At 46.0% G+C, this 26150-nt stretch overlaps 1 protein-coding gene across 4 annotated transcripts in view; it reads left to right on the top strand.

Moving 5' to 3' along the window:
• WDR76 (WD repeat domain 76) overlaps nucleotides 1–26150 on the top strand; it is a 286518-nt gene that overhangs the window by 73273 nt on the left and 187095 nt on the right. For all 4 annotated transcript variants that reach the window (XM_073569001.1, XM_073569000.1, XM_073568999.1 and 1 more), the window contains exons 7-8: nucleotides 696–745; nucleotides 22851–22956. In XM_073569001.1, coding sequence (XP_073425102.1) covers nucleotides 696–745; nucleotides 22851–22956 — 156 coding nt within the window. The remainder of the gene's footprint in view (nucleotides 1–695; nucleotides 746–22850; nucleotides 22957–26150) is intronic.

The raw sequence follows: 26150 nt of genomic DNA, 5'->3' as shown, positions 1-26150 counted from the left end.
GGTGGAGCTACCGGCGGAGGCGCAGCAGGGGGCAGGGCTTAGTGGCGGCCATGCGCAGGCCGTCGCTGCGCTCAAAAGCGCTAGTGTGAAACTAGCCTAAGCCCCTGATGGCGGTGCCGGCAGCTGATAGTCCAAAAGTGGGGTGACAGATTCCCTTTAAGCCATACAGATGAATACCTAATCAGAGCACCACATGAAGACCTCCCCCATACAGCGCTGCAGAGCACGAGCATATCATTAACTGAAAATAAAGATTAAAGAACAATTACAAGACGGATTTCAACACCCCAAATATCGTTTTAATCAGTATAACGGCGCCAACCTGACAGTATCTGTAGGTTACTGTGCACAATCCTGCTGACAGGTTCACTTTAACCAATTTACCTTCCACTATGTGGTGCAGAGATGCTGCAGAACATCTAAAACATCAACAACTCACTAAATGGGAACATAGCTCTACTATTCTAGGTATTGTTCCTAAAACCACCATCAAGCACTGAAAGCGAGAAAATAAGCTATGAAATATAAAAATATTTTGCTGAGGCCTGCTTTCTTGTTGGCAGTGCATATAGGTAGGTGAAGACGTAAAGTGTATCCATACTTTGGTTAAGTTTGTTCAAGTGCGAAATCTGATAATCTTCGATGTGATACATTTTTGGTCTGCATTATGAAATGTTTTTCATACTGTTTTACAGGTTTCATCAGATCTTTATCAACTGAAGAAAAATAGGACAATAGTTAGAAGGTAAAATATAACATTGAGTCTGTTGAACTGTAGAGTTTGTACACTGAGGGAGGCAGTGCTAACTGTTTCCCTCACAACTCTTCTACCTTGAAGGCTTTAGTGCTCTCCTTTGCAAAGTTCATAAGTGGGATTTATGTTTCAATGAGGTACGTAGGAGACCATAGGTGTTGACTTTTGTCGACAGGAGGCTGACTCTAATGATACAACAAAAAATAGTTGATTCCTCCCCTGTGGTCTACACCTACCTACTGTCACCAACCTAACACCAATTAAGCTTCATTTCTGTACGAGGCAGACACAGGTTTGTCTTTTTTTTTTTTTTCTGAATTAAACAAGAGGGCGCACTTTTAATACCACTATATGAGGACAAAAAGTATATATAATATGTATATTTAGGTTAATGTGCCCCTCCAGAAAATATGGATGGCAGACCATCCGGTGAATATATGCTCAAAAAAAAACTACTGCGAATGGTGGAAGTAGATCCTGACAAAAATCATAAATATAAGATAATCCTTTAATCGTCCCACCATGGGGAAATTCAGAGCATTACAGCAGCAAGGCAGGAACAAGTACAGATGCATAAGGGCATTACATTTACAGTAGGTAGGTACATATACGGGGGGGGGGGAAAAAAAAAAGATATAACCGGACTATCACAACTTTGGATCTATCAGTTCACTGTTTGGGTCGTTCTCCGTTTTGGACAGTGCTGGTTATACAGTCTAACTGCAGCAGGAAAGAAGGACTTTCGATAACGCTCCCTCTCACATTTAGGATGAAGTAGCCGGTCACTGACAGTACTGCACATCTTTGTCACGGTCTCATGCATGGGATGGGAATCATTCTGCACCATGTAGCTCACATTGGCCAGTATCCTCCTGTCGCCTACTTCCTGAACTGGATCAAGGGGGCATCCCAGGACAGAGCTGGCCCTTCTAATCAGTTTGTCCAGCCTATTCCTATCCCTGGTTGATATGCCACTACCCCAGCACGCCACACCAAAGAAGATGACTGATGCCACAACAGAGTTGAAAAAAGATGCAAGGAGTGCCCCCCTAACTCCGAAGGCTCTCAGCCTTCTGAGCAGATAAAGCCTACTTTGGCCCTTCCTATACACTGCATCCAAGTGATGGGCCCAGTCAAGGTTATTATTGAGGATCACACCAAGGTACTTATAGGTGTCGACTATTTCAATGTCATTTCCCTGAATGTTCACCACTACTGGTGGATTTTTTCCCTTGCGAAAGTCCACCACCAATTCCTTGGTCTTCCTGGAATTAATCCTAAGGTGGTTCCTCAGACACCACTCCACAAAAGCTCGGTTAGTATCTCTGTACTCTCTTTCATCTCCTCCTGTGATGAGGCCTACTATTGCAGAGTCATCAGAATACTTCTGCAAGTAGCAGCTAGATGAGTTGCACTTAAAATCCGCAGTGTACAGTGTGAAGAGAAAAGGGGCAAGAACTGTACCTTGCGGTGCCCCTGTATTGCAGATCACCGTGTCTGACGCACTGTCCCGAACCTTTACAAACTGAGGTCGGTTCGTAAGGTAGTTAAGGATCCAGGTGGAGAGTTGGAGGTCCACGCCAACAAGGCCCAGCTTGTCTCTCAGTAGACCTGGCTGTATGCTATTAAAAGCACTAGAGAAATCGAAGAACATTATTCTCACAGTGTTCCCAGGTTTCTCCAGGTGAGAGAGAGTCCAATCTAGAAGGTGGATAATGGCATCATCCACACCAATGCCCGGCCTGTAGGCAAACTGGAGGGGGTCCATATCCGAGCTCACTAGAGGACGGAGACGTGTGAGAACCAATCTCTCTAGTACCTTCATCAGGTGTGATGTCAATGCTACAGGTCTATAGTCATTAAGGTCTTTCGGATAAGGTTTCTTCGGAACTGGTACCACACACGATAATTTCCACAGTTGTGGTACTATACCTATTCTCAGGCTCATATTGAACAGATATGCAATGATCTCACTCAGCTGGTGCCCGCAGGTTTTGATTAGCCTTGCACTGATGCCGTCAGGACCTGCAGCCTTAAAAACTTTGATCTTATCCAGTTCTTTTGCAACCTGGGTACTTGTGAAGAACATATAAATATATTAAATAATTAAAATAAGAAAAATAAATAATTTGTAAAATCTATATTGAAAAATGGCACAAAATCCCGTAATAATAATGCATAAAAAAGGCAATAAACCGCAATTAAATTATACAGGACCATGCATGTAGAAAATACTAAATATTAAAATATATGGAGTAATATATCATGGATAACCATACCCTAAAGGCTTTTTTTAATAATAGAACCAGGTAAATGGCCAAATAAAAAACTATGAAGTGCAATTGTGCAAAAAGAGATGAAATGTCTATAAAATGGACATATGCCTGGTGCGGTAAGGTGGACTTTAGTATAGCTAAAAAACCGCCACATACAATAAACACAAAAATGTGAAAGTGAGGCAGTTTTAACCTGTGAGCCGTGAGTAGCTGTAAATAACGCGGTATGCCTTTATGACGCACCCCGATGCGCGTTTCAGAAAGAATCTCCTTCGTCAGGGGGACAAAGGAGATTCTTTCCATTTAAGACTTGTCACAATAGGAGGGCCATTTTTCCTTTCATTTAAGACTTGTCACTTAAAATGGCCCTCCTGTTAGCTTTGACATCTGCACATAGGGTCAGTGACATTCAGGCCACCATTCACACAAATCAAAGAAGACAGAGTCATTTTGAAGCTTGCTCTGGCTTACCTGCCTTAAAGTAGCTTCCTGGTTCCGTAGAACGCAGATGATAGTCCTTCCTTCCTTTTTGCTGTAGCCCACAAAATCGTAAATAAGAAAAACTTCCTACTCTAGATGTTAAATGTCTGGTTAGATACCTGTTGGTTACAGAAGCCTGGAGGAGGGATAATTATGTATTTGTGTCCTTTCATGGACGCAGGAAAGTGCACAACAGCTATGCTCGCTGGCTAGCGGGCAAAGACAAAAAAATGGCCCAGGACATTCAAGCACGATCAGCGATATCCAGCGGGGGGGGGGGGGGGGGGTCGTCGCTATGTGTCACTTGTAGCGAGATCACTGGTGAGGTCGCTGTTGCGTCACAAAATCGGTGACACTTCATCAATCTCGCTAGCGATCTTGCTATGTGAGAAGGGGGCTTTACTCCACAAAGGCTGTTTCAACTTTCTTGGCAGACATATCGGATGTGTCAATCGAACAGATTTGTAGCAGATATGGAAACTTCACACTAGACCTCAAGCAGCTTGGATTGTGTGTCTCTTCACTCTTCCTCCAGAATCTGGGACCTTGATTTCCAAGGCCTAGTGTGAAATATCCACAATCAATGATTGTTTCGGGAGCCATATCATTTGCTAGTGTAGGTCCACTGTGTTTAACTACAGCCATCTACCAGGAAATTGTAGAGCACTTCATGCTTCCCTCTGCCTACAAGCTTTTTGGAGATGGAAATTTCATTCTCCAGCAGGACTTGGCACCTGTCCACACGGCCAAAAGTACCAATACCTGGTTTACAAACAACAGTGTCACTGTGCTTGATTGGCCAGCAAACTTGCCTGACCTTATCGCCATAGAGAATCTATGGAGTATTGTCAAGAGTAAGACGAGGGGCCCCTACACCCTACATTGCAGACGAGCTGAAGGCTGCTATTAAAGCAACCTGGTCTTCCACACCTCAGCAGTGCCACAGGCTGATCGCCTACATGCCAAAGCGCATTGATGCAGTAATTGATGCAGAAGGAGCCCAGTATTGAGAGCATTAACTGAACATACATTTCAGTAGACCAACATTTCGGATTTTAAAATCATTTTTTCAAGCTGGTGTTATAAAGTATTCTAATTTACTGAGATAATGACGTTTGGGTTTTTATTGGCTGTAAGCCATTATCATCAACACTAACAGAAATAAACACTTGAAATGGATCACTCTGTAATGATTCTATACAATATGAGTTTCACTTTTTGTATTTAAGAACTGAAATAAATTAACTTTTTGATATTTTAATTTTGTGAGATGCACCTGTAAGTTCAACTCTAGTGCTTCAGTATGAAGTGCCTGTATTCAATGGTAGATTCTGTGGAGTCCGGCAAATTGTTGTCCTCAATGGACATGCCCACGTCCCCATCTTCTCCTCTCACCAGCATTTCTTCAGTTGACACAGACCAATTTATTGCACTTTCGTTTGGGCTAGCCACAAGCTGCTCCCTTTTATAATTAACTAAGATCATGGAGCTTCTTCATGCTAAGGGAGTTAGTAATCCCATGTCTGATTGTCAGGTAGCTCCATCTCAGTCCCAAAACTTGGAATGTCTACAGATTCTCATTGATACTTTCACGATTTTGCTTGATAAACGGATCAAAGCCCTTTTTAACTCCTTTTCAGTGCATTTTCTTGAAAAGAGGTGGCAATATTGCCTCTAAGGCTGAGTTCACACGTGGCGTTTTTATGGCGTTTCCACTGCGGTTTTAACCGTGCGATTTTGACACGCAAAAAATAAGCATCCCATGCATTCCTGTGAGATTCCGCAATGCTGTGCTAATGCTGAGGTTTTTACCATGGGGGAATCTCTTCGCGGTAAAAAACGCAGCATGCTCATTAATTTTTCGGAATCGCGGCAATCCCGCACCCATAGGAAGGCATTGTTCTGCTTACTTTCCGCATGTGGCTGTGCACACCATGCGAAAAGTAAGCAGAACATTTGCGGATGGTACCCACGGTCCGGAGGAGAGGAGACTGCCCTCCGGGCTTTGGGTACCATATCCCTGTAAAAGAATTTAAAATAAAAAATGTTAGTCTCACCTTCAGATGTCCCGCGCAGCCGTCCCGCCTCTCTCCACGCTTCCGGTCCCAGTAAGCCTTTGTGAGCGATGACGTCCGTTCTCGTGGGATCGCGAAGTCTCGCGGTCATTCATGCGATGTCATCGCGAATGATCGCAAGACGTCGCGATCCCTCGAGAACAGACGTCATCGCGGTAATTGTCACAAAGGATTACTGGGACTGGGAGCGTGGAGAGAGGCGGGAAGGCTGTGCGGGACGTCGGAAGGTGAGAATAACAATATTTTTCTCTCTCACCCATGACAGCACCACGGAGAGGGGGGGTCCGCCCATCAAGGACAGGAACCTACAGATAAAAAGGTGGCACCTCTCCTCCGCCCCCAGTTGGGTTCCTGTCCTTGACGGGTGAACCATAGAATCTGCAGAGCGGCAGCAGCAGCTTACCTGGAGGAAGAGCCAGGGCCGTCCCGTCCGCAGTCCTGGTAGCGGGGAGGCCCCTACCGCGGCGGGGTCGGTAACTGAAGCCGCCACCGCTGTCGCCGAGGGGCTGTACAGGGTGAGCGGGCGGGAGAGGACCGAGCCGTCACTCCGGAGAGGAAAATGGGGCTGGTGGACGCCGGCATACGTGCGGGCAGCGCCGGGTACAGAGGTGTACCAAGATGGCGCTGCCCCAGAAATGAATTACCGACTTCTGGGTCCCCGCGGTCTGTGCATGCGCAGTGCGCGCTCCCGGGGACACAGCGGGGCAGGCTGGGAGGGAAGGTGACGTCATCGCCGGGAAATTTGAAAAAGAGGAACGCTGCAGCTGCTCCTTGCTGGAAGCGTCCCATAACTATGGAGGACAGCGACCAGCTCGAGGAGCAGCCAATGCAGCAGCATACGGAGCAGCATAGGCAGCATCATCATCGCCGGCAAAAAGAAAAGGACGGGCGTGAGGGCCGGTCCAGTAGCCACTCCACGCAGCGGAGCAAGTCGACTGCTAAGAGCAAGTCACCTTCCGTGGATCAGCCCGTAAGGGATCCGAATCCACCTCCCGAACCGGTACCTGCAACCGCGCATAATGGGGTAAGTGATCTACGTGAATGTCCCCCATTATAATATACTTCTTTCCCTTACTAGGTAAAGAAGAAAGAAAGAAAACAGAGAATGCCCCACCTGTAGCAGGCCACTACCAACAGCTTGGGATAAAAAGCTCTGCGACTCCTGTATACAGGAGGTTCTTTGTGATGAAACCTCCGGATTACGCCTCAGATCTAAGAGCGGTAATCCGGTCGGAGTTTCAAAGTGCCCTTTCGTCCCTAAAACATAAAGAGAGGGGAAAGAAAAGAGACGCAGTAGTAGCCTCTGAGTCAGAGGTCTCGATTTCAGGGGAAGTTACATCTCACACTTCAGACACTGACTCGTCATCCTCAGATGAGGAAACAGAAAGTCGTCATTGCTTTCCCCTGGATGAGGTGGACATGTTAGTAAAGGCAGTAAGGTCTACCATGGGGGTAGTAGACCCTCGGCCTGATAGATCAGTCCAGGACATTATGTTCGGGGGACTAGGCCAAAAGAAACGAAGAGTGTTTCCGTTAAACGAAAACGTACAGGGCCTGATAAAAAAAGAATGGGAGAGACCAGATAGGAAGAACTCCACGGTCCCCTCCCTTAAACGGAAATACCCATTTGACGAGGAGGCATCCACGTCTTGGGACAAAGCCCCGAAGTTAGACGTGGCGGTCGCCAAGGCCTCAAATAAATTTGCACTCCCCTTTGAGGATATGAGTTCTTTTAAAAGACCCATTAGACAAAAAAGCTGATACTTTTCTCAAGGGCACTTGGGAATCAGCAGGGGGAAATCTTAAGGCCCCGTCTCACTAAGCGATCTCGGTAGCGAGATCGCTGCTGAGTCACAACTCATCCAGTCAAAAATAAAAAATATATTATTCTCACCTTCCGACGTCCCGTTCAGCCATCCTGCCTCTCTCCACCCTCCGGTCCCAGTGATCCTTTGCACGAATGACCGCGAGATGTCACGGTCTCGAGGGATAACAAAGTCTCGCGGTCATTCTCGCAAAGGCTCACTGGGACCGGAGCGTGGAGAGAGGCGGGATGGCTGAACGGGACGTCGGAAGGTGAGAATAATATATTTTTTATTTTTTATTCTATTTTTTACAGGAATGGCCAGCGATGCCGGGCGCTCGGCATCGCTGTGCTGATCGCTGGTGAAGCGGTCTGTGTGACAGCTCACCAGCGATCACATAGCGACTTACTAGCGATCCTGACACCTTGATATCGGTGTCGGGATCGCTGGTAAGTCGCCTAGTGAGATGGGGCCTTTAGGCCAGCAATAGCAGCAACCTGTACCTCTAGAGCCCTCATGGTGTGGGTAGACCGCCTAGAGAAGCAGCTAAGAGAAGGTACACCTAGAGAGAAAATCCTGGAATCAATTCCAGTAATTAGGGGAGCGGCGGCCTTCTTAGCCGATTAATTGGCGGATTCAGTAAGATTGTCATCTAAAACGGCAGCCTTATCAAACGCAGCCCGAAGAGCGCTGTGGCTTAAATGTTGGCCAGGGGACCTACAAACTAAGATAAAATTATGCGCCATCCCTTGTGAAGGAAAATTCTTATTCAGAGAGACATTGGATGATATCCTCCAAAAAGCAGGGGATAAAAAGAAGGGATTCCCAATTCTAGGTCCTACAGGCTTTAAAAGGTCCTTTCGGAACAAAAGGTTTTTTCAAAGGAGGCCCCCGAGAGAACAGAAATGGGACGACACAAGAAGGGACAGAGGGTCCATCTTTAACTCGTCCCGAGACAAAAAGCCCTCCAAGTGACTGTCTGCCCAGGGTGGGAGGGAGGCTAAGCTTTTTTCTCCCAGCCTAGAAGAAAATATAGAACAGCCCTTGGTTGCTAAATCTGATAGGATCAGGATTAAGGATAGATTTTCTCTCTCTACCGCCTCAAAAATATGTAGTGACCCCACTAAGATCATCAGTTCTGGAACAAGAAGCCCTCGAGAAAGAGGTCCTAACTCTGTTGGACAAAAAAGTCCTCCAGGAGATTCCCCCCAGGGAGAAAGGCAGAGGATTCTACTCGCCTCTTTTTTTTAGTAACCAAGCCGGATGGTATTTTCCGGATAATTATAAACCTAAAAAGGCTGAACAGCTATGTCAAAAACGAAAAATTCAAAATGGAGTCGATCAAGTCGACCATCAAAATTCTCTTTCCACATTGCTTCATGGTGGTATTAGATCTCAGCGACTCGTACTATCATGTCCCTATCCACAAAGACTCCCGAGAATACCTCAGACTGGCGGTCTCCATAGGAGGCGAAATAAGGGAGTTTCAGTACAGGGCCCTGCCATTTGGGATCTCAGTAGCCCCACGGGTTTTTACGAAGCTAGTGGCAGAGATGATGGCTCACCTAAGAGAGCAAGATGTTCTAATAGTTCCATACCTGGACTTCTTAATAGCGAGCAACTCGGCCCAAACATGCAGAGAACAAATGGACAGAGTGATGGACACTATACAAAACCTAGGCTGGCTCCTAAATCTCAAAAAAATCAAGGCTGGAGCCCAGAAAAGTCCAGGAGTTCCTAGGCCTCACACTGGACTCAAACACCCAGGAATGTTACCTACCAGACCACAAAAAGGAGAGGATAGCTCAGATGGTAGCAAGAGCGACACAGAACCCTTCCATGACGCTAAGAAAAGCAATGTCATTATTAGGGTCCCTCTCCGCCTGCCTGCCAGCGGTCCAGTGGGCGCAACTACATACGAGATATCTCCAATGGGATGTTTTAGCCAACCAGTCATCATTAGGAGGCCACCTGGAAGGTCATGTTACACTACACTCCAAGACTATTCGTTCCCTAGCTTGGTGGGGAAACAGAGACAACCTATCCAAAGGGATTCCCTGGGTGATAAAAATCTCACACATAATCACCACAGACGCCAGTCCCAAGGGATGGGGAGCGCACATGAGCAACAGAGTAGCTCAAGGGGAATGGGGAGGTCAAGAACTAAAAGCCTCCTCAAACCAAAAGGAACTGTTGGCAGTAGATTACGCCCTAACACACTTTCTACCGATATTAAGGGGGCATCATGTCCGCATATTTTCGGACAATCAAGTGACGGTAGCCTACATAAACCATCAGAGGGGAACCAGGTCCCGGACACTAATGAACACAGCCCCCGAAATATTCACGCTAGCAGAGGAGAACCTACTATCCCTATCTGCACTACACATACGGGGAGCAGAGAACCAGACAGCGGACTTTCTAAGTCGCACCCAGCTACATCAAGGGGAGTGGGTTCTAAAACAGTCCATTTTTCGGAAGATCGTAAAAATGTGGGGAACCCCAGACATAGATTTATTTGCCGACCACAAAAACAAAAAAGGTGGAAGCATTTTGTTCCCTAGACCCCAGGGGGAATCCACGAATCCTGGATGCGATTATGCTTCCGTGGACTCAGGGCCTAATGTATGCCTTCCCACCGCCCATCCTCATCCCGGCAGTAATAAGGAAAGTCAGAGAAGACAGGGCACGAATTATATTAATAGCCCCGTTTTGGCCAAAAAGAACGTGGTTTTCCTGGCTGAGAATACTGTCAGTAACCGACCCCTGGGTTCTACCAGATCTCCCCGACCTTCTGTCCCAAGGTCCCGTGTTACACCCTCGAGCAGTGAACCTCCATTTAACAGCATGGAATTTGAAAGGGCACTGCTGAGGGAGAGGGGGTTCTCAGAAAACCTAGTTTCCATGCTACAAAAGAGTAGGGAACCGATCACAACCAGGGCCTATGGTAGAACTTGGAGGAAATTTCTATCCAGCTCCGGGGTTAGGGTTCAAGATGGGGTACAGATTAACAAAATTCTTGAATTCCTGCAAAAGGGATTAGAACAGGGGCTGGCTACTAATACGTTGAAGGTACAGGTAGCGGCTCTAGGCGCCCTTTATAACCAGGACGTGGCGGGCGGGCGGTTTATGAGGGCTGCAGCCAGATCTAGACCAATAACCACCCAGAAGATACCATCATGGGATCTAAACCTAGTGTTGTCTGCCCTAACAGGGCCCCCATTCGCGCCCATCCAGTCAGCACCCCTGAAAACCTTATCATTAAAAACCATACTCTTAGTAGCCCTAACATCCGCTCGCAGAGTGAGAGATATTCAAGCCCTGTCAGCAATACCCCCGTTCACTAAAATCCCAGACGACAGGGTCATATTAAAACCCGGCCCAGCATACCTACCTAAGGTGTCGACACACTTCCATAGGTCACAAGAAGTAGTCCGTCCTTCCTTCTGCCCAAACCCTAGGAATAGGGGAGAGGAAAGATTTCACACCCTGGATGTGAAGAGGTGCCTACTTCAGTACTTAGAGGCCACCAAGGGATGTAGGAAGGAAGGGTCTCTTTTTGTGTGTTTTCAGGGACCTCGGAAGGGATTCAAGGCATCCAAGAGTACCCTAGCAAGGTGGATAAGAGATGCGATTGCCTTGATGTATTCATCTAGTGGGAATACCATCCCGGAGGGCCTAAAAGCGCACTCTACAAGAGCAGTGGCGACCTCATGGGCAGAAAGATCAGAGGTATCAATAGAACAGATCTGTAAAGCGGCCACCTGGTCAACACCACCTACCTTTTTCAGGCACTTTCACGTGTGCAGTGAGCACGAGTTAATGCATGTAGAGTGTTTTTTGTAAGACACGGTGCTTCTCCATAATATGCAATATTATAATGTTATGTATATACTTTTGTTAACTAACCGGGAGACCCTCTGATGCTCTGTAACCAACTGGGGGCGGAAGAGAGGTGCCGCCTTTTTATCTGTAGGTTCCTGTCCTTGATGGGCGGACCCCCTCTCTCCGTGGTGTTGTCATGGGTTCCGAGAAACACCGTTATCGGTGAGTAACGAAGCTATTTTTTTTTAATATTATTATTTACATTCTATCTTTTACTATTGATGCCGCATAGGCGGCCTCAATATTAAGAAGTTGGTCACGCTCGTCAAACACTGTGTTTGACGAGTGTGACCAACCTGCCAATCAGTTCTCCAAGCAATGCTACAGATCGCTTGGAAAACGCTAGCAATTCTGCAAGCTAATTACGCTTGCAAAATGCTAGTTTTTCCGCGGCAATTTAAAATGCGATTTTCCCACGGAATGGAATTCTTGCGGTAATTTCCGCGAGAGTTCTGCTACGTGTGAACCCAGCCTTAAGGTGCTGACCTTTGTAAATACATTTATAATGTATGCTGTCAGGTCAGTCTTGCATGTATGTCTAAGATTGAAAGCTGAAGTGAAGAACACCAGCGCTATATGGAGATCAGCTGTGTGTTTGTCTCACCTCCTCCAGCCATCATGGCATAGGTATCCTGGATCCTACTCTGGATGGAGTAAAATGTTCCTGCAGTCTCAGTGATTCACATAACCGAGGTATACAGTACAACTAGAACTGTGCAATAGCAGGAACATGGTCACTTCACCCTGGAATTTTCCTTCAGATTTCCTAATGGTGCCTTCCTTTTCTTCTCTCATCTCTTCAATCAGGGTAGAGGTGACAAGGTAGCTTTTGAGGGAGGGCTAAATTAACCCTTCACTGTTGACCAAGTAATTTCCAAATTAATCCACAAAATAGTCATCATCTTTTTCTTTTTTTTTTTTTTCTCGTTCCAAAGAAAAATCTTTCACAAGTTGGATGATGTTAGGGCCTTTCATGTTTACTTTTTGATCAATACTCCTTTTAAAAGCGTGGATAACCTCTTCATGATTATGGCTAGGACCCACAAAGCTCTGCCAGCCTCCAAGTTATTCATTTTTTGTTGGATTCGGTCTGTGATCATGGAAATCCCTTTTTCACTGCTACGACCCACTTCACCTAAAATTACGGGCTTTCTATCCGATGATCAATCATGCCATGTTGCTCCAAGTTTGTAATTGCTGCTACTTGGTATTCAATATATACCTTTTCTAAGTTTGATAAGGGCACACGCCTTAGCATCTGTGGATGCAGGCCTTGGCAGAATTGATATGCAGGCAGCAATGGCTTATCCTGCAATCTGAAGACCTTGTCTCTTTCCTTCATCTGACTGTTGTTCAATGGTCCACTTGATCTGCAAATTAAGCGATAGGAAAAAGAGGGATTTTAGTACACATCATGAAAGCTTTGTGTTGGCTATTATTGGGTGACACAACACCTTCCCTGGTTGGCCTAATAGGCGGTGGCTTTGTCTTCCTTGGAGTTTCTCCTTTGTTCATACTCTTGTTTGTTACTTTAGTTTCTCCGACTGTTTGTTGCTAGTGTGTAGCTTGCAGAAGAGAAGCAGACTTTTTTTTTTTTTTTTTTTTTTTTATCTTTACTGTCAGCACCCTGCTGGCAGTAACCAATGCCCAATATCTCTTGTGTCCCCCTTTGATGGCTAAAGGTCTATATACATGGCTGCACGAAATGACCACTGTTAGTTAAAGGGACTCTGGCCCACCAAGATCCTGTACTTGGTTTGAGCAGTCATTCTGTGTTTACAATCATTTTATATATACCTTTCAACCTGCTTTTTTTTTTTTTTTGCTCTATCTCCACTCTTCTCTGGCTCTATGAAGCCAGAGTTGTCCATCAAATTAGTGGGTGGTGGAGATACAGGGAAAAATAAGCAGGTGTGAAGGTGTCTATAATTGATCATCCCTGCCATAATGCACCAAGTGGCGAGACATAAGGCCCCATTACATTTAGCGATGCACCAGAGATCCCGACCACGATACGACCTGGTCAGAATGGCTGGTGCATCGCTAAATGGTCGCTAGTGAGCTGCCACACAGGCAGATCTCACTAGCGATGCAGCAGCGGTCGTACTCACTTGCCAGATGCGGCAAGGGTGACCATCTTCTGCCTGCGTCCATGGCTCGCTCGTCGGCTCCAGTAGGAAGCCGACGACGAGAAATGGACCAGGCCGATCTTGCACGATCAGCGATAGCCAGCAGGAGGGCCGGTCGGAGGTGAGTATCACATGTAGCGATATTGCTAGTGATATCGCTTCTGCGTCACAAAATCGGTGACGATTTAACGATAACGCACACAGAACCGTTCATCCCACGTCACCACCGTGACGTAACTACACAGGCACCGCTCTCCGGCGCCCCCTTTGTCTCTCAGGTCAGTAAGGGAACTGCACCTAGAGCAAATGGTCGCCGGGGAGGAGGTCCTGTTACCCGCTGGGGGTTCTAAGATTCGTGATCAGAGTAAAAGCATCAGCCCAAGATTAAGTTAATAGTTTAAGTGCGCACTAGATAATTACAGAAATATACAGTAAATTTGCAGTCAGAGAAAAGATTTAACACTAAGGGTACAAGACTTAAGATATTAAGCTGGAGGTCAATTTACCAGATTGTAGGTGCTGGGGAGCTCTGCAGTCCACAGGTACAAGAATCTTAGTTGCCGGACAGACCCCCAAAGCATGGGCCGCTGCTCCCCTCGGCAGGTCTGTCCCCAGGTCCTTCTTAGGTAGTCATCGTCTGGATCTTCTGTGTGAAAGAATGAATGTCTGCCAGGGGCTGCTAGTCCTTAAACACGCTAGGTTGCTCCCCCTGTGTCAGAGGGTGGGCTAATAATCCATGCTCCTAGGATGGAGCCAAAGCGTCTGTGACACACAAAGGACGTATATTCCTGCGTCTGCTAGCAGGTATATTCTAATTGAAGCCCTAGGCTTTTTTCCGGCCCCCTGCTGGCACGGCTCCGTACCTGAGCTTTGAAGCTCTGTTTTGGGCCTATCCTCATTATCACACCAATGGCCCTGGCTATTTAGCATTGGAACACTAAATCCTGCTTGTATTTACAAAGTACACAGCACCTGGGGGTATAGAAGCCTGTAATTCCTGAACTTAGACCAAAATGGATGCCAAGCTGAGACATGTGGCCCCATATCTAAGATGGCGGCTGCTCCTTCATCACACCTCCCTGCTTTAGAGGGCGCTAGGGGGTATCACATTCCTGTGATCCCCCATGCACCCTTCCGCACCATCTCCTTGCCGGGAAGGTTGCACACTGGGTGGGCACAAGCCTCCCGCTCATGATGGGCCTTCATCATGTTCACGTGGAAGGCCTTCCGCCTTCTACGGGCGTGGTCCAGGGTGACCAGATAGGTGACAGCGTTGAGCCGCTGGTGCACGAGGTATGGACCCTCCCAGGCCGCCTGAAGCTTGTTTTGAGGTACGGGGACCAGTACCCACACCTTTTGACCCACCTCGTAGGTCCGCTCACAAGCATTCTGGTCGTACCACCGCTTCTGGTCAGCCTGGGCTTGGGCCATATTGTCATGCACCAGCCGTGTCAAGGCCATCATTCTGTCCCGGAAGCGCACGACATATTCAATGACCGACACTCCAGGGGTAGCCAAATCCCCTTCCCATGCTTCCTTCACCAGAGCAAGGGGCCCCCGTACACGTTGCCCGTACAGGAGCTCAAAGGGGGAGAACCCTGTTGAGGCCTGTGGGACCTCTCAGTAGGCAAACAGCACGTGTGGGAGATACCGCTCCCAGTCTCTCCCGTGGGAGTAGACCAACATCTTCAGCATCTGCTTTAAGGTGCCATTGAACCGCTCACACAGGCCATTGGTCTGTGGGTGATACGGGCTGGCTACCAGATGTTGCACCTGTACCTGCTTACAGAGAGACTCCATCAGCTGCGACATGAACTGGGTCCCTCGGTCGGTGAGCATTTCCTGGGGAAACCCCACTCTGGAGATAATCTCCAGTAAGGCAGTGGCCACTTTGTCGGCCCGAATGGACGACAAAGCTACCGCCTCCGGGTACCGGGTGGCATAGTCCACTACCATTAGTATGAAGCATTTCCCGGAGCGGCTGGGAGTGGACAGAGGTCCAATGAGATCCACAGCCACCCTCGAGAAAGGCTCTTCGATGATGGGCAGAGTTACCAGCGGGGCTTTGGGGCGCCGCCCCGCCTTCCCCACCCTCTGACAGGTGTCACACGAACGGCAGTAGGCAATCACCTCGGTCCTCATTCCTGGCCAGTAGAAATGCTGAGCTAGCCTGGCCCTGGTTTTAGCGATCCCTAGGTGTCCGGCCATGGGAATCTCGTGTGCGATCCGCAACAATTCTGCCCTGAACGGATAGGGTACCACTAACTGTCGGTCCCTGGGCCACGCCTCCGGTGAACCCTGCTGGACCGTTACACGGTACAGCCGTCCCTGGTCCCAGACCACTCGCTCGCGGTCGGACTCCAGGGGAGGCTGTGCTGCCTGCTCCTTGAGCGCTTTCAGGCTAGCGTCAGCTTCCAACGCTGCCTGAAATCCCTGACTCGATGTGGCAAGAATTGACGAAACTGCCACCTCCTCTGACAGCTTCCAGGGATCTGTCTCCTGGCCGCTGTCTGACTCGGCAGCCACTTGGTCGGAGAGAGGGGAACCGTCGGGGCTCCGGCGCTCCTACTCCTGGTAAGAGCGGCCACGACCGCTGAGACCACAGGTAGCGCCTGCTTCCCCTCGGCCCCCGACCAAGTCGCCGGGTCAGGCAGACTTCCCTGGCCTCCTGACATTCCGGATGTGGGGAACTCCTGCCCTGGGGTCTTATCTGGTGGCTCCTCTCCTTGGACGCCCCCTCCCCCCATGGCCTGTTCCTCTTTCTGCAGAGGCCCTCGACTCAGCAGGCTGGATTCACTTAGGGGCCCTACACTGCCCATAGCAGCCCCTCCCTCCACCTCTGAGCTCTCCCCTGCAGGCTTCTCACCTGTCCTCACTGTGAGCCCTGTGTGTGTAGTGTCAGTGCATGGCTTACCATCAGGTTTCACTCCCTCCTCCACTGTTGGAGGCACATTCAACACATTAACATTAGCATTCACAGTAGAGTCATGACATTCTTGGGGAGCCGGACTTGGGGGTTCAGTGGTCACCCACTGAGTCACTAGCCGCCCCAATTCGGTCCCAAGCAACACATTGGCAGGAAAATTTGGCATTACTCCCACCTCCCGCATTCCCCTCCCAGGGCCTCAGTCCAAAAACACCTTGGCGATGGGCAGCGCCCGAATACAACCGGTTTCGACTGCTAAGAGTCTTCCTCAGGTATAATGGCAAGACATTATACCTGAGGAAGACTCTTAGCAGTTGAAACCGGTTGCATTCTATTTTGAATTAAAAATAAAAATCATACTTGAATCTAAATATCAAGTTCCATCATCATCCTTCAGGAGCGCATATTGTTTAAAAACCTGTAAATGTTGCATAGGGAATGATCTGCAGTAGATGGTTCAGTGTGCAAAAGCCGCAATGGTTCTCAAAAGCGCGGGCTTCTGTTTGAATTTTTATGCATCACAAAAAATCAACAGCAGGTGTTCAGTTATTAAGTTTATCCGGAAACGAACATTCCTAGGATAATCTTTAAATGGGATACAAGTTTTTTTTGTTTTTTTTTTGCTTCCATAATATCTTAGGGTACGTGCACACGCTGCGGATTGCAGTGCGGATTTGGCTGCGCGGATTTTGTAAAATCCGCAGGTAAATCTGCAGGTCAAAAGACCTGAGGTTTTACCTGCGGATTGCTCTGCGGCTTTGCCCTGCGGTTTTTCATCTCCTCAATGGAGAAGATGGCAAACCGCAGTGGAATCCGCAGAAAGAATTGACATGTCAATTCTTTCTGTGGTTTCAAAACCGCGGAAAAATCCGCACCGTCTGCACTGCGGTTTTTAATTCCCATAGGGAATAATGGTACTGTACACCGCAGCAAAAACTGCTGCGGACCCACAGCGGCCAAATCTGCTGCGGAACCGCAGCAGAATCCGGAGCGTGTGCACACACCCTTAGACATATGGGAGCTTGTTTTTTTTTTTCCTGGGTGAGTTGTAATTTTTTTTTTTTTTAATTCGTTTATTAAACCACAAACAAAACATACAGCATACATACTTTCATATGGAAATAAGCACTGGACAGAATATACACATTTCTAAATATTGTTAAAAGCAAAGCAAAATATGCATTCTGGTTTACATACAAAATAAAACATACTCAGCCTATTAAATATATACGAAGGGCAAATGTCAGTTAAATTGTGCAAGCCTTTATATTATTGCACAAGTAATAACGCCTATTTACCTTCCTAAACTACAACTATACTGTAACTACAATAACTACTATTTTGCAGCCTGATTTCATACAATAAACTATTTGTTATGCGATGCCTCCACTCTACAGAGTAAGATGAGAGGAATTCCACCTCTCCCAGATCTTTTCAAATTTACCCGGTCATCCCCTTTTTCGATGCAGTATACGTTCATATGGTATAATCGAGTTAACCAAATCAATCCAGATTCTAAGGGAGGGACATGAGCCTCCCATCCACTGCAGTGCCAGCACCTTTCGTGCCATAAATAGCTTCTCCCGCAGAAAAATCCCAGCATAGTGACCCCATATCTCCTCATCCCATACCCCAAACAAACAAACCAGTGGCTCAAGGGGAACAGTGTCAGTGTCGGGATTTTTCTTATAGTAACCAACCTCAGGTGGAGCTTCTCTTGCCTAGGTACCTAGGAGTGGGAGAAATAAAACGAGAGACACAAGTAGCTTGTCTATCAAGTAAATCTCCTGTTTTAATGGTGGTAATGGGGCGAGTTATTATAGCCCGTCAGGAGAGGAAATGAACAAATATGGACAATTCTGTAACATTTCGTAACAATTGTCTGGACAATTCTGTAACATTTCGTAGCAATTGTCAAAATGAAGAAGAGTTTACACAATAATTGGCAAAAAAGATAAGTTATATAACGATATGCACAACATAGAAAAAGATTTTCCAGCGTCTCCAGGAGATAAAATAACAATTGCTTTATTGAAAATATAAAATCTTCTTACCATCAAGTAAAAACAACATAAAGAGGCATATGGAAGGGAGCACTTTCCTACGCGTTTCACCCTGAAAGGGATTAATCATGGAATGCGTAAAGAAGGTCTCCAAACAGATATTTAAGTGCAAAACATGTCAAGGAAACAGGTGATTCAATTAAGTGAAAAACACACCCATTACATTTAACATAGACAAAACCAAATTTGAAAAAAGTGTACAATGCATGGAAACCAACACATACGAAGGGTATAATAATAAACAGATCAAGGAAAAAAAAAAAAAATGTTTTATAAAGAAATTTTTCTTACTTGATATATCACATATAAAGCAGTTAAAAAACCATCTAGGTGTTTAAAGGAAGCCATCATGTACTCTGATAGCGTTATAACAAGGATCTTATAATTTGCGGACAATTTGTACGTAGCATGTTATCAAATGGTGGGAATTGATTGCATTACAACAAACGGAAAGAAAGAGAAAAATACTGCAGCAAAAAAAACAAAACCATTGTTTCATTCATTTACAATTTTCTTTCAAAGATATATATGTACAAATATATACCCTGTGTTAAGTACCCCTCGTATATCCAACTGTGAAAATGTCTAAGTTATTTACTGGAGAGGAAAAAAAAAACAAAAAAACACACATTTGAATGGCATGAACAAGAGAAAGAGATACCTAAGAATACTGCATGATTAGATCTCTCCTCTTGTTCATACCATGCGGTATTCTAGTGCCCAATTTATAAATCCAGAAAGACTCTCGATTGAGAATCTTTCTACGATGGTCCCCTCCCCTGACTGGTTTGTAGACCTTTTCAATGCCAGTGAATGTGAGAGAATCGAGGCACCTATTATGAATAGTAATAAAGTGCCTCGAGACTGCAGAAACATTCACTGCAGAAGGATTTAAAGTATCAGACATGTGTCTGCGTATTCGCTGTTTGAGAGGACAAGTTGTACAACCTACATATTGAATTGAACAAGAAGTACATTCAATGAGATATACAACATTAGGGGTATTACAATTAATGAAATCCCTGATGTTGTAAGTCAAACCAGTGTACATGGAGGTAAATGATTTGCATCTCTTGGCATGTTTGCACGATATGCAAAAATTGTGCCCACAGCCAAAAAAGCCAGTGCATGATAACCAATTTTTGGAATAGCTCTTTTTATTATTACTGACTACTAGACTAGGTGACAAGATGTGGGCTAAATTGGGCGCTTTTTTCGCCACAAATTTGATTTTATTTTTTTCTAGAATATGACTAAGTTGATTGTCCTGTAATAAAATAGGTAAATGTTTTTGTATTATTTTTACAATATCCTGAAATTGCGGAGAAAAATTGGTAGAAAAAGTTAATTGGTGATTAATATTATGTTTATTTTTGTGATGATTTAGAAAAAGGTCCGATCTGTCAATTTGGTTCACTATTTTTTGAGCTCTATTCAAACACCAGTTGGGATATCCCCTGTGTTTTATTCTAGCAACAGCTTTGCTAGTTTCATGTTGGAGAAGATCAGACCTGGAGCAATTACGCTTTAGTCTGATTAATTCTCCAATGGGGATGTTTTTCACCGTATGGGGAGGGGGTGGCATGAGCTAGCTAGTAAAATGGAATTAGAGTCAGTTTCTTTATGATAGGGAAGAATATCAATCTTATTGCGGTCGCCAATCAAAGTCACATCTAAATAGTTGGTAGTAGACGGATGGACTTGAAAAGTAAAATTGAGGTTGAAGGAATTTTGATTGAGATGATTTATGAAGGAATGTGCTGTAGCAACATCTCCTTCCCAAATGAATAATAAATCGTCGATATAACGTGTATAAAAGATTATATGCTCTGAAAAACTATTATCAAAAATGTAAAGTTCTTCAAAAATGGCGACCACAATGTTAGCAAGGGAGGGGGAAAATTTACCTCCCATGCTAACGCCACACTTCTGAAGAAAAAATTCCCCATCAAAAGAAAAATAATTATGTGTCAACAAAAAATTAATAGCTGTAATAATGAAGTTTTGAGTCTGTAAGGGATAAGAACTATGCCTTCTTTCTGAGAAACACCTGGAGACAATCAATGGCTACATAATGTGGTATAGACGAATATAGACTGACAATATCACAGGTCAGCCACATATAATCATCATGCCGAGAAATGGGATTTAAGTTGTTTATTAAAGATTTGGTGTCTCTCAGAAAGCCTGGCACATCCCTGACTAAAGGTTGCAAAAAATGATCTATCCAAGCACCCAGCTTTTCTCCAAGGGAACCAATGCCTGATATAATAGGCCTAAAGGGTGGTGGAAAAATACCCTTGTGAAGTTTAGGGAGGGCATGATAAATGGGGATAATAGGAAAATCCACTTTTAAATAATCGTATATTTTTTGAGAAAAAATGCCCCCCTCCAAACCATCTTGAAGTAATTTATCGATTTTACTCTTGTAAAAATTAGTAGGGTCTCCCTGGAGATGTAGGTAGGTGTTATTATCAGATAGAATAGCATGATTCATTTTAAAATAAAGTGAAGAGTCCAGAACCACGACCCCTCCCCCCTTGTCTGCTTCCCTGATAATTAACCCTGTGTTGGATTGCAGATCTTGTAGTGCCAGAATTTCTTGAGGATTAAGATTGTTTTTATCAATACTTGTAATTCTGTCTAAATCAACAAGATCTGCCTCCACCTTTTCCTGAAAAATATTTAGGATAGATGGCCTAGATTGAACAGGGTAAAAAAAGGGGTTAGAAGTTACAAAACTATCAGGAGAGGAGTCGTATATAACGATGTGTCAGCTAAATCCTGGGATATGAGATAAATTTAATTAAATGTGGCGGGAACATGGGGGGGTTTCGGCATTTCCTTTAGGACAATTTAACAATTCGTGGAACCATATCCTTTTAGTGCATTTGGCCAAGAAGATACTTGGCCTTGACATATTTAGGCATCATTCAAATATAGAAGAGGGGAATTTGGAGCTGACCACTGGCTAAAAGTATTCAACCACGTAGACAGATAACAATTAAAATGGTGTCATGGGTTACAGACTTGTTTTTCTGATATTTTTCTAGACTTTAGAGAACTAAGATTAACCATTTCTTTGACAACAGGAGCTTGTACCAGGGAAGTTAATAATGACGACACCTCCTTCCAATATTGTGCGATAATAGGACACTACCAGATCATGTGGATAAAGTATGCATCTACTGAATGACATTTTAAACATTCCGATGATTGGAATCGGCCCATTTTAAAGAGTCATGTTGGAGTCAGATATGATTGGTTTATGATATATAACTATCATTCTGTTATTAAAGGGAATCTGTCACACTTTTTTCTGCCTATCAGCTGCCGGCATTGACATAAGGGGCTTATCTACAGCATTGTTATTTTCCTAAACATTTATTTAAGGGAACCTATTAGCAGGATGGTGCACAATGACCTACAGACAGTGTCAGGTCGGCATTGTTATACTGATTACAATGATACCTTGGTTGATGAAATCCATCTTGTGGTTGTTTAATCTTTATTTTCAGTTTTGAGTTAATGATATGCTCGTGCTCTGGGGGCGGCCTGTGGGGGGGTTCTTCATATGTGGTGCTCTGATTAGGTAGGTATTCATCAGTATGTCTTCTGACAGGCCACCACCGGTGCCATTTCCTTAGAGGAAAAAAAATTGACTTCACTGAGATGCTACTGCGTAGGAACGTCCAGCGCCATCTTTGTGGAGACAAATTTTTTTTCTCTCTAGCAAAATGGCATCTGTGGTAGTTCCAGTAGCATCTATTGAGTTCCGGTGTAGGTGCATCCCGCGTCATTTTGAGAAAGAAATGTTTTTTGGTTTTTTTCTCAACAAATTTATATAGCTAAATAAAATAAAAGGATATTATAGATTTGATCATGCTACAGCGCAGGCGCCAGCACCTGCATGATTGTTTTTTGTTGTTTTTTTTCAAAACAATAAGATATACAGTATGTAAAATAGGGAGCACTGAGGTATCAGTGACTTGTCAGAAGCCGTACTGGTGAATACCTAAGCAGATCACCACATGAAGACCCCCCCACATGCTGCCGTGGAGCACGAGCATATCAATATCTCAGAACTGAAAATAAAGATTACACAACAACCACAAGATGGATTTCACTTTCACTACAAATTTCCACAGTATTGAGATGCTGTTTTTGGCTAAACTGCTCGTATGAGTAAAATAGGTTGTTTTTTCGTATAAATGCCATGGGCCTTGAGAACCACTTACAAGACTGTGGCAAAAATATACAAGGCTTTTCCATGTGTTCATTGACCATTCGGAAAAAAGCGCTGTTTTGCACAGGTTTGTACTTGTAGAGACATTAGTTACTTTGGGCCTTGGTTTGTGCTACTTGGAAAATTGGATATTTCTTGGTTGTCTGAGGTATGTGAGCATTTATCTGATAATCTTGAAATATTTCAAGTGTTTTTTGTTTTTTTTTGTAAGAGAGAAGCCACAAATTCATACTGTTACGCGGCAGTCCAATAGGCTACAAGGAATAGCACCTTCATTACCAATGGCAGAGGAACAGAGTCAATTTATCCAGAAGAAAGTAAGTAAAGGCCTATCTTTAGCATTTATACTAAGCTTTTCCATGAGCTTTTTTTACCAAATGGAGAATTGAAAAACTGTACGACTCTACCTCCCGAAGTGCAGTAACAAACATAGAGTGCCTTGAAAAAGTATTCTTCATGAGCTTTTCCACATTTTTTTCACGTTATACCACAAATATAAAGGGAACCTGTCACCCCCCCCTCCAGGCGTTTTTGCGTAAGAAGAGCCACCTTGTGCAGCACTAATGCTGCATTCTGTCAAGGTGGCTCTTTTACTTAGCGTCCCTTCCACCGCAGAAATAATCGTTTTTAAAATTGGTCAGACATACCTGAAGTTTGTCAGGAGGCAGGTCTCCCCCCCCCCCCCCCTGACAGAGACGCCACACATCCGTCAGTCATGTCCTGCTTTTGAACTTGGCGCCGCCTCCTCAGGGTTCATTTCTTTTTTCCATTCTACATGACGGCACCACGAGAGAGGGGATCCGCCCAGCGAGGACAGGAAACCTTCAAGATAAAAGGGGCGGCTCCTCTCTCCGCATCAGTTGGTTTCCTGTCCTCGATGGGAAACCCTCAAGATGAAAACCTCTTGATGGAAGAAAGAAGAGGATGCCTGGGCCTGGATCGGGTGATCAAATAGCAGGCGCCGGTCTGCTACACCTGATACCAAGTACCGGTAGTCGCCTCGGGGGTCATATATTCCTATGTCCCCCCTGAGCGAGTGCATGGCCACAGCCCATGGGGCAGATGCCCGGGTGAAGCTGGATACCTTGGAGGCCACAGGTGGTGTACCCTCCAAGAGGTAAAGATACCCCGTAAAACGTCCACGGAGGCCACTTTTCGTGTTCCCTCCCTGTCGACGTACGGTGGCCATGCAGCCCATGCGACACATCGGTGTCTGGGCGAAGATATTGCTCCTCGGGGGTGCCACGTTGGTGTACCCACCCTGTTGAGACCCGACGCCAGTCCCTGCAAGATTCAGGGGAAAGTTTACCTGGTGGATGCGTTGGTGGTATAGTGGTCACCCATCCTCTTCTCCTCAGGTAAGAGGGAGCAGATGGCCGGTATGGGGCCCAGGCGCTCACCGGGCAACCCGGGATCGCGCCGCTGAGCACACCGGGGCGGCAAGGATGCGCGCATGGGAGCACGCATGGCGGGGCCTTGCTGGGAGGAAGCCGACGCTAAACCGGAAGTGGTAAGCGGCGACCCGGAAGTAGTACTGGCGCGCTCAGCAGAGACACAGGAGGGTGTGCGCAGTTACTGGGGACGCGCGGGCACAGGCGGTGGCGCGCGCGCGCGCACACAGGGCGCAAGCAGGGCGCGGGGACCAGGCGGTCCAATTAGGAGAAAAAAAAAAAAGGGAATAACCTTCCCTCTTAGGCGGAAGGTGACTGCTCTCATTAAGTGGCTCCTGCTAAGCACCGGGAAGCTGGGGGCTGCTATTTAAACCAGTAGCGGCAGGCGTCACTACACCATTATATGGTAGGGTGTGACTGCTCTCAGCACAAGATAGCAGCAGACATATACGGCAGGATGGAGAGCCCCTCACCAGAGCATATACAACCACGCCAGGAAGCAAGGCGGTCACGCTCACACGAAAAGAGCCAGACACGCCGCAGCAGCAGTGGAAGCCGCTCGGGCAGCGCACGGGCGGATCGTCAACGCAAGAAGGAGGGGTCCCTAGTCTCCTTGGGAGACAGTGAGAAGACCAGTCAGCCTCCAGATCCGGTACCCGTTTTATGAAAGCGTCCGAGTGGTGAGTGAACTACGAGAAAGTCCAGTACTCTAATGTCTGTTCTCTTTCTCTTGTCTCCTCTCTTCCTTCTCCTCCCTCTCTTACATACACTGGCGGGGTGGAGTATAGGAAGTCCCTAGGAAAAGTAGGGGAAAATCTAAGAATAAAGAATGTGCTTTATGCAAAAGTCCCGTAGGAACAGCCTGGAATAAAAAGTTATGCCAGGAGTGTATTAACAAAACTATAGCGGAGGAGACTCCCTCATTTTCGGATAGTCTGAGGTCCCTAATTCAAACCGAGGTTTGTAAGTCAGTAAGTGCATTGCAAACTGCGGATGCAGATAGGAAAACTAGGGATAGATCCAGCCCCTCAGGGGTCTCTCAAGAAGACTATACAGGATCAGAGGAGGACTCAGATAAAACGCACTATTCAGATAGTAGCTCAGATGGGGAAGATACGTTCCCAGTAGAATCTACGGATGAACTTATTAAAGCAATCAGATCTGCCATGGGTCTGGTAGAGGAGCGAGCAAAAAAGACAGCCCAAGAACTTATGTTCAGTGGACTACAAAAGAAAAAGCGTAAGACCTTCCCTATTAATGAGCAAATAGAAGAGCTCATAAAACGCGAATGGGAAAAACCAGAGAAAAAGTCCCAGATATCTAATTCTCTGAAGAGGAGGTATCCCTTTGAGGAAGAGGCATCCTCATCCTGGGATAGAGCTCCCAAAATCGACGTAGCGATATCAAAAGTCGCCAGGAAAACCTCCCTACCCTTTGAGGATCTGGGGTTTCTGAAAGAACCGCTGGACCGAAAGACTGACAGTTGCCTTAAGACAGCCTGGGAAACCTCGGCTGGGGCACTAAGACCAGCTATCTCAGCTACGTGTGTGGCTAGGTCTCTAAAGATATGGGTAGACAACTTGGAGGATCAACTAGAACATGGAGTGCCCAGAGAGTCAATTCTGGAAGCATTACCGGCTATTAGAGCGGCGGCAGACTTTCTCGCAGAGGCTTCTGCAGACTCGGCCAGACTAGCAGCAAAGTCAGCAGCCTTAACCAATGTAGGACGGCGCGCAGTATGGCTAAAATGCTGGCCGGGAGACACTCAGGCAAAGATGAAACTGTGCTCTCTGCCATGCGAGGGAAATTTCTTGTTCGGACCAGCGTTGGATGACGTATTGGAAAAAGCGGGTGATACAAAGAAAAATTTTCCAAAACAACCATTTCAGGCGTTTCGGCGCTCCTTTCAGAGGGGCCGAAAATTCAGAAAGCAACAATTCAGAGATCGAGACAAAAACAATTCTGACAGGCGATACAGAGGAGGGAGAGGCTTCTATTTCGGTAAGGCCTCCAGGGAAGCCAAAAAGCCCTCCCAGTGACGGTCCTTCTCAGGTGGGGGGAAGGCTCTCTCACTTCCTCCCAGCCTGGGAGAGAATCTCATCCAGCACCTGGATCCGACA

The sequence above is a fragment of the Dendrobates tinctorius genome, unplaced genomic scaffold (genome assembly GCF_039654945.1).
Source record: "Dendrobates tinctorius isolate UK_male_01 unplaced genomic scaffold, ASM3965494v1 ptg000022l, whole genome shotgun sequence".
NCBI classification, from domain to species: Eukaryota; Metazoa; Chordata; class Amphibia; order Anura; family Dendrobatidae; genus Dendrobates; species Dendrobates tinctorius.
The sequence above is the reverse complement of the archived record's forward strand: the minus strand, read 5'-3'. Positions and strand labels throughout refer to the sequence as shown.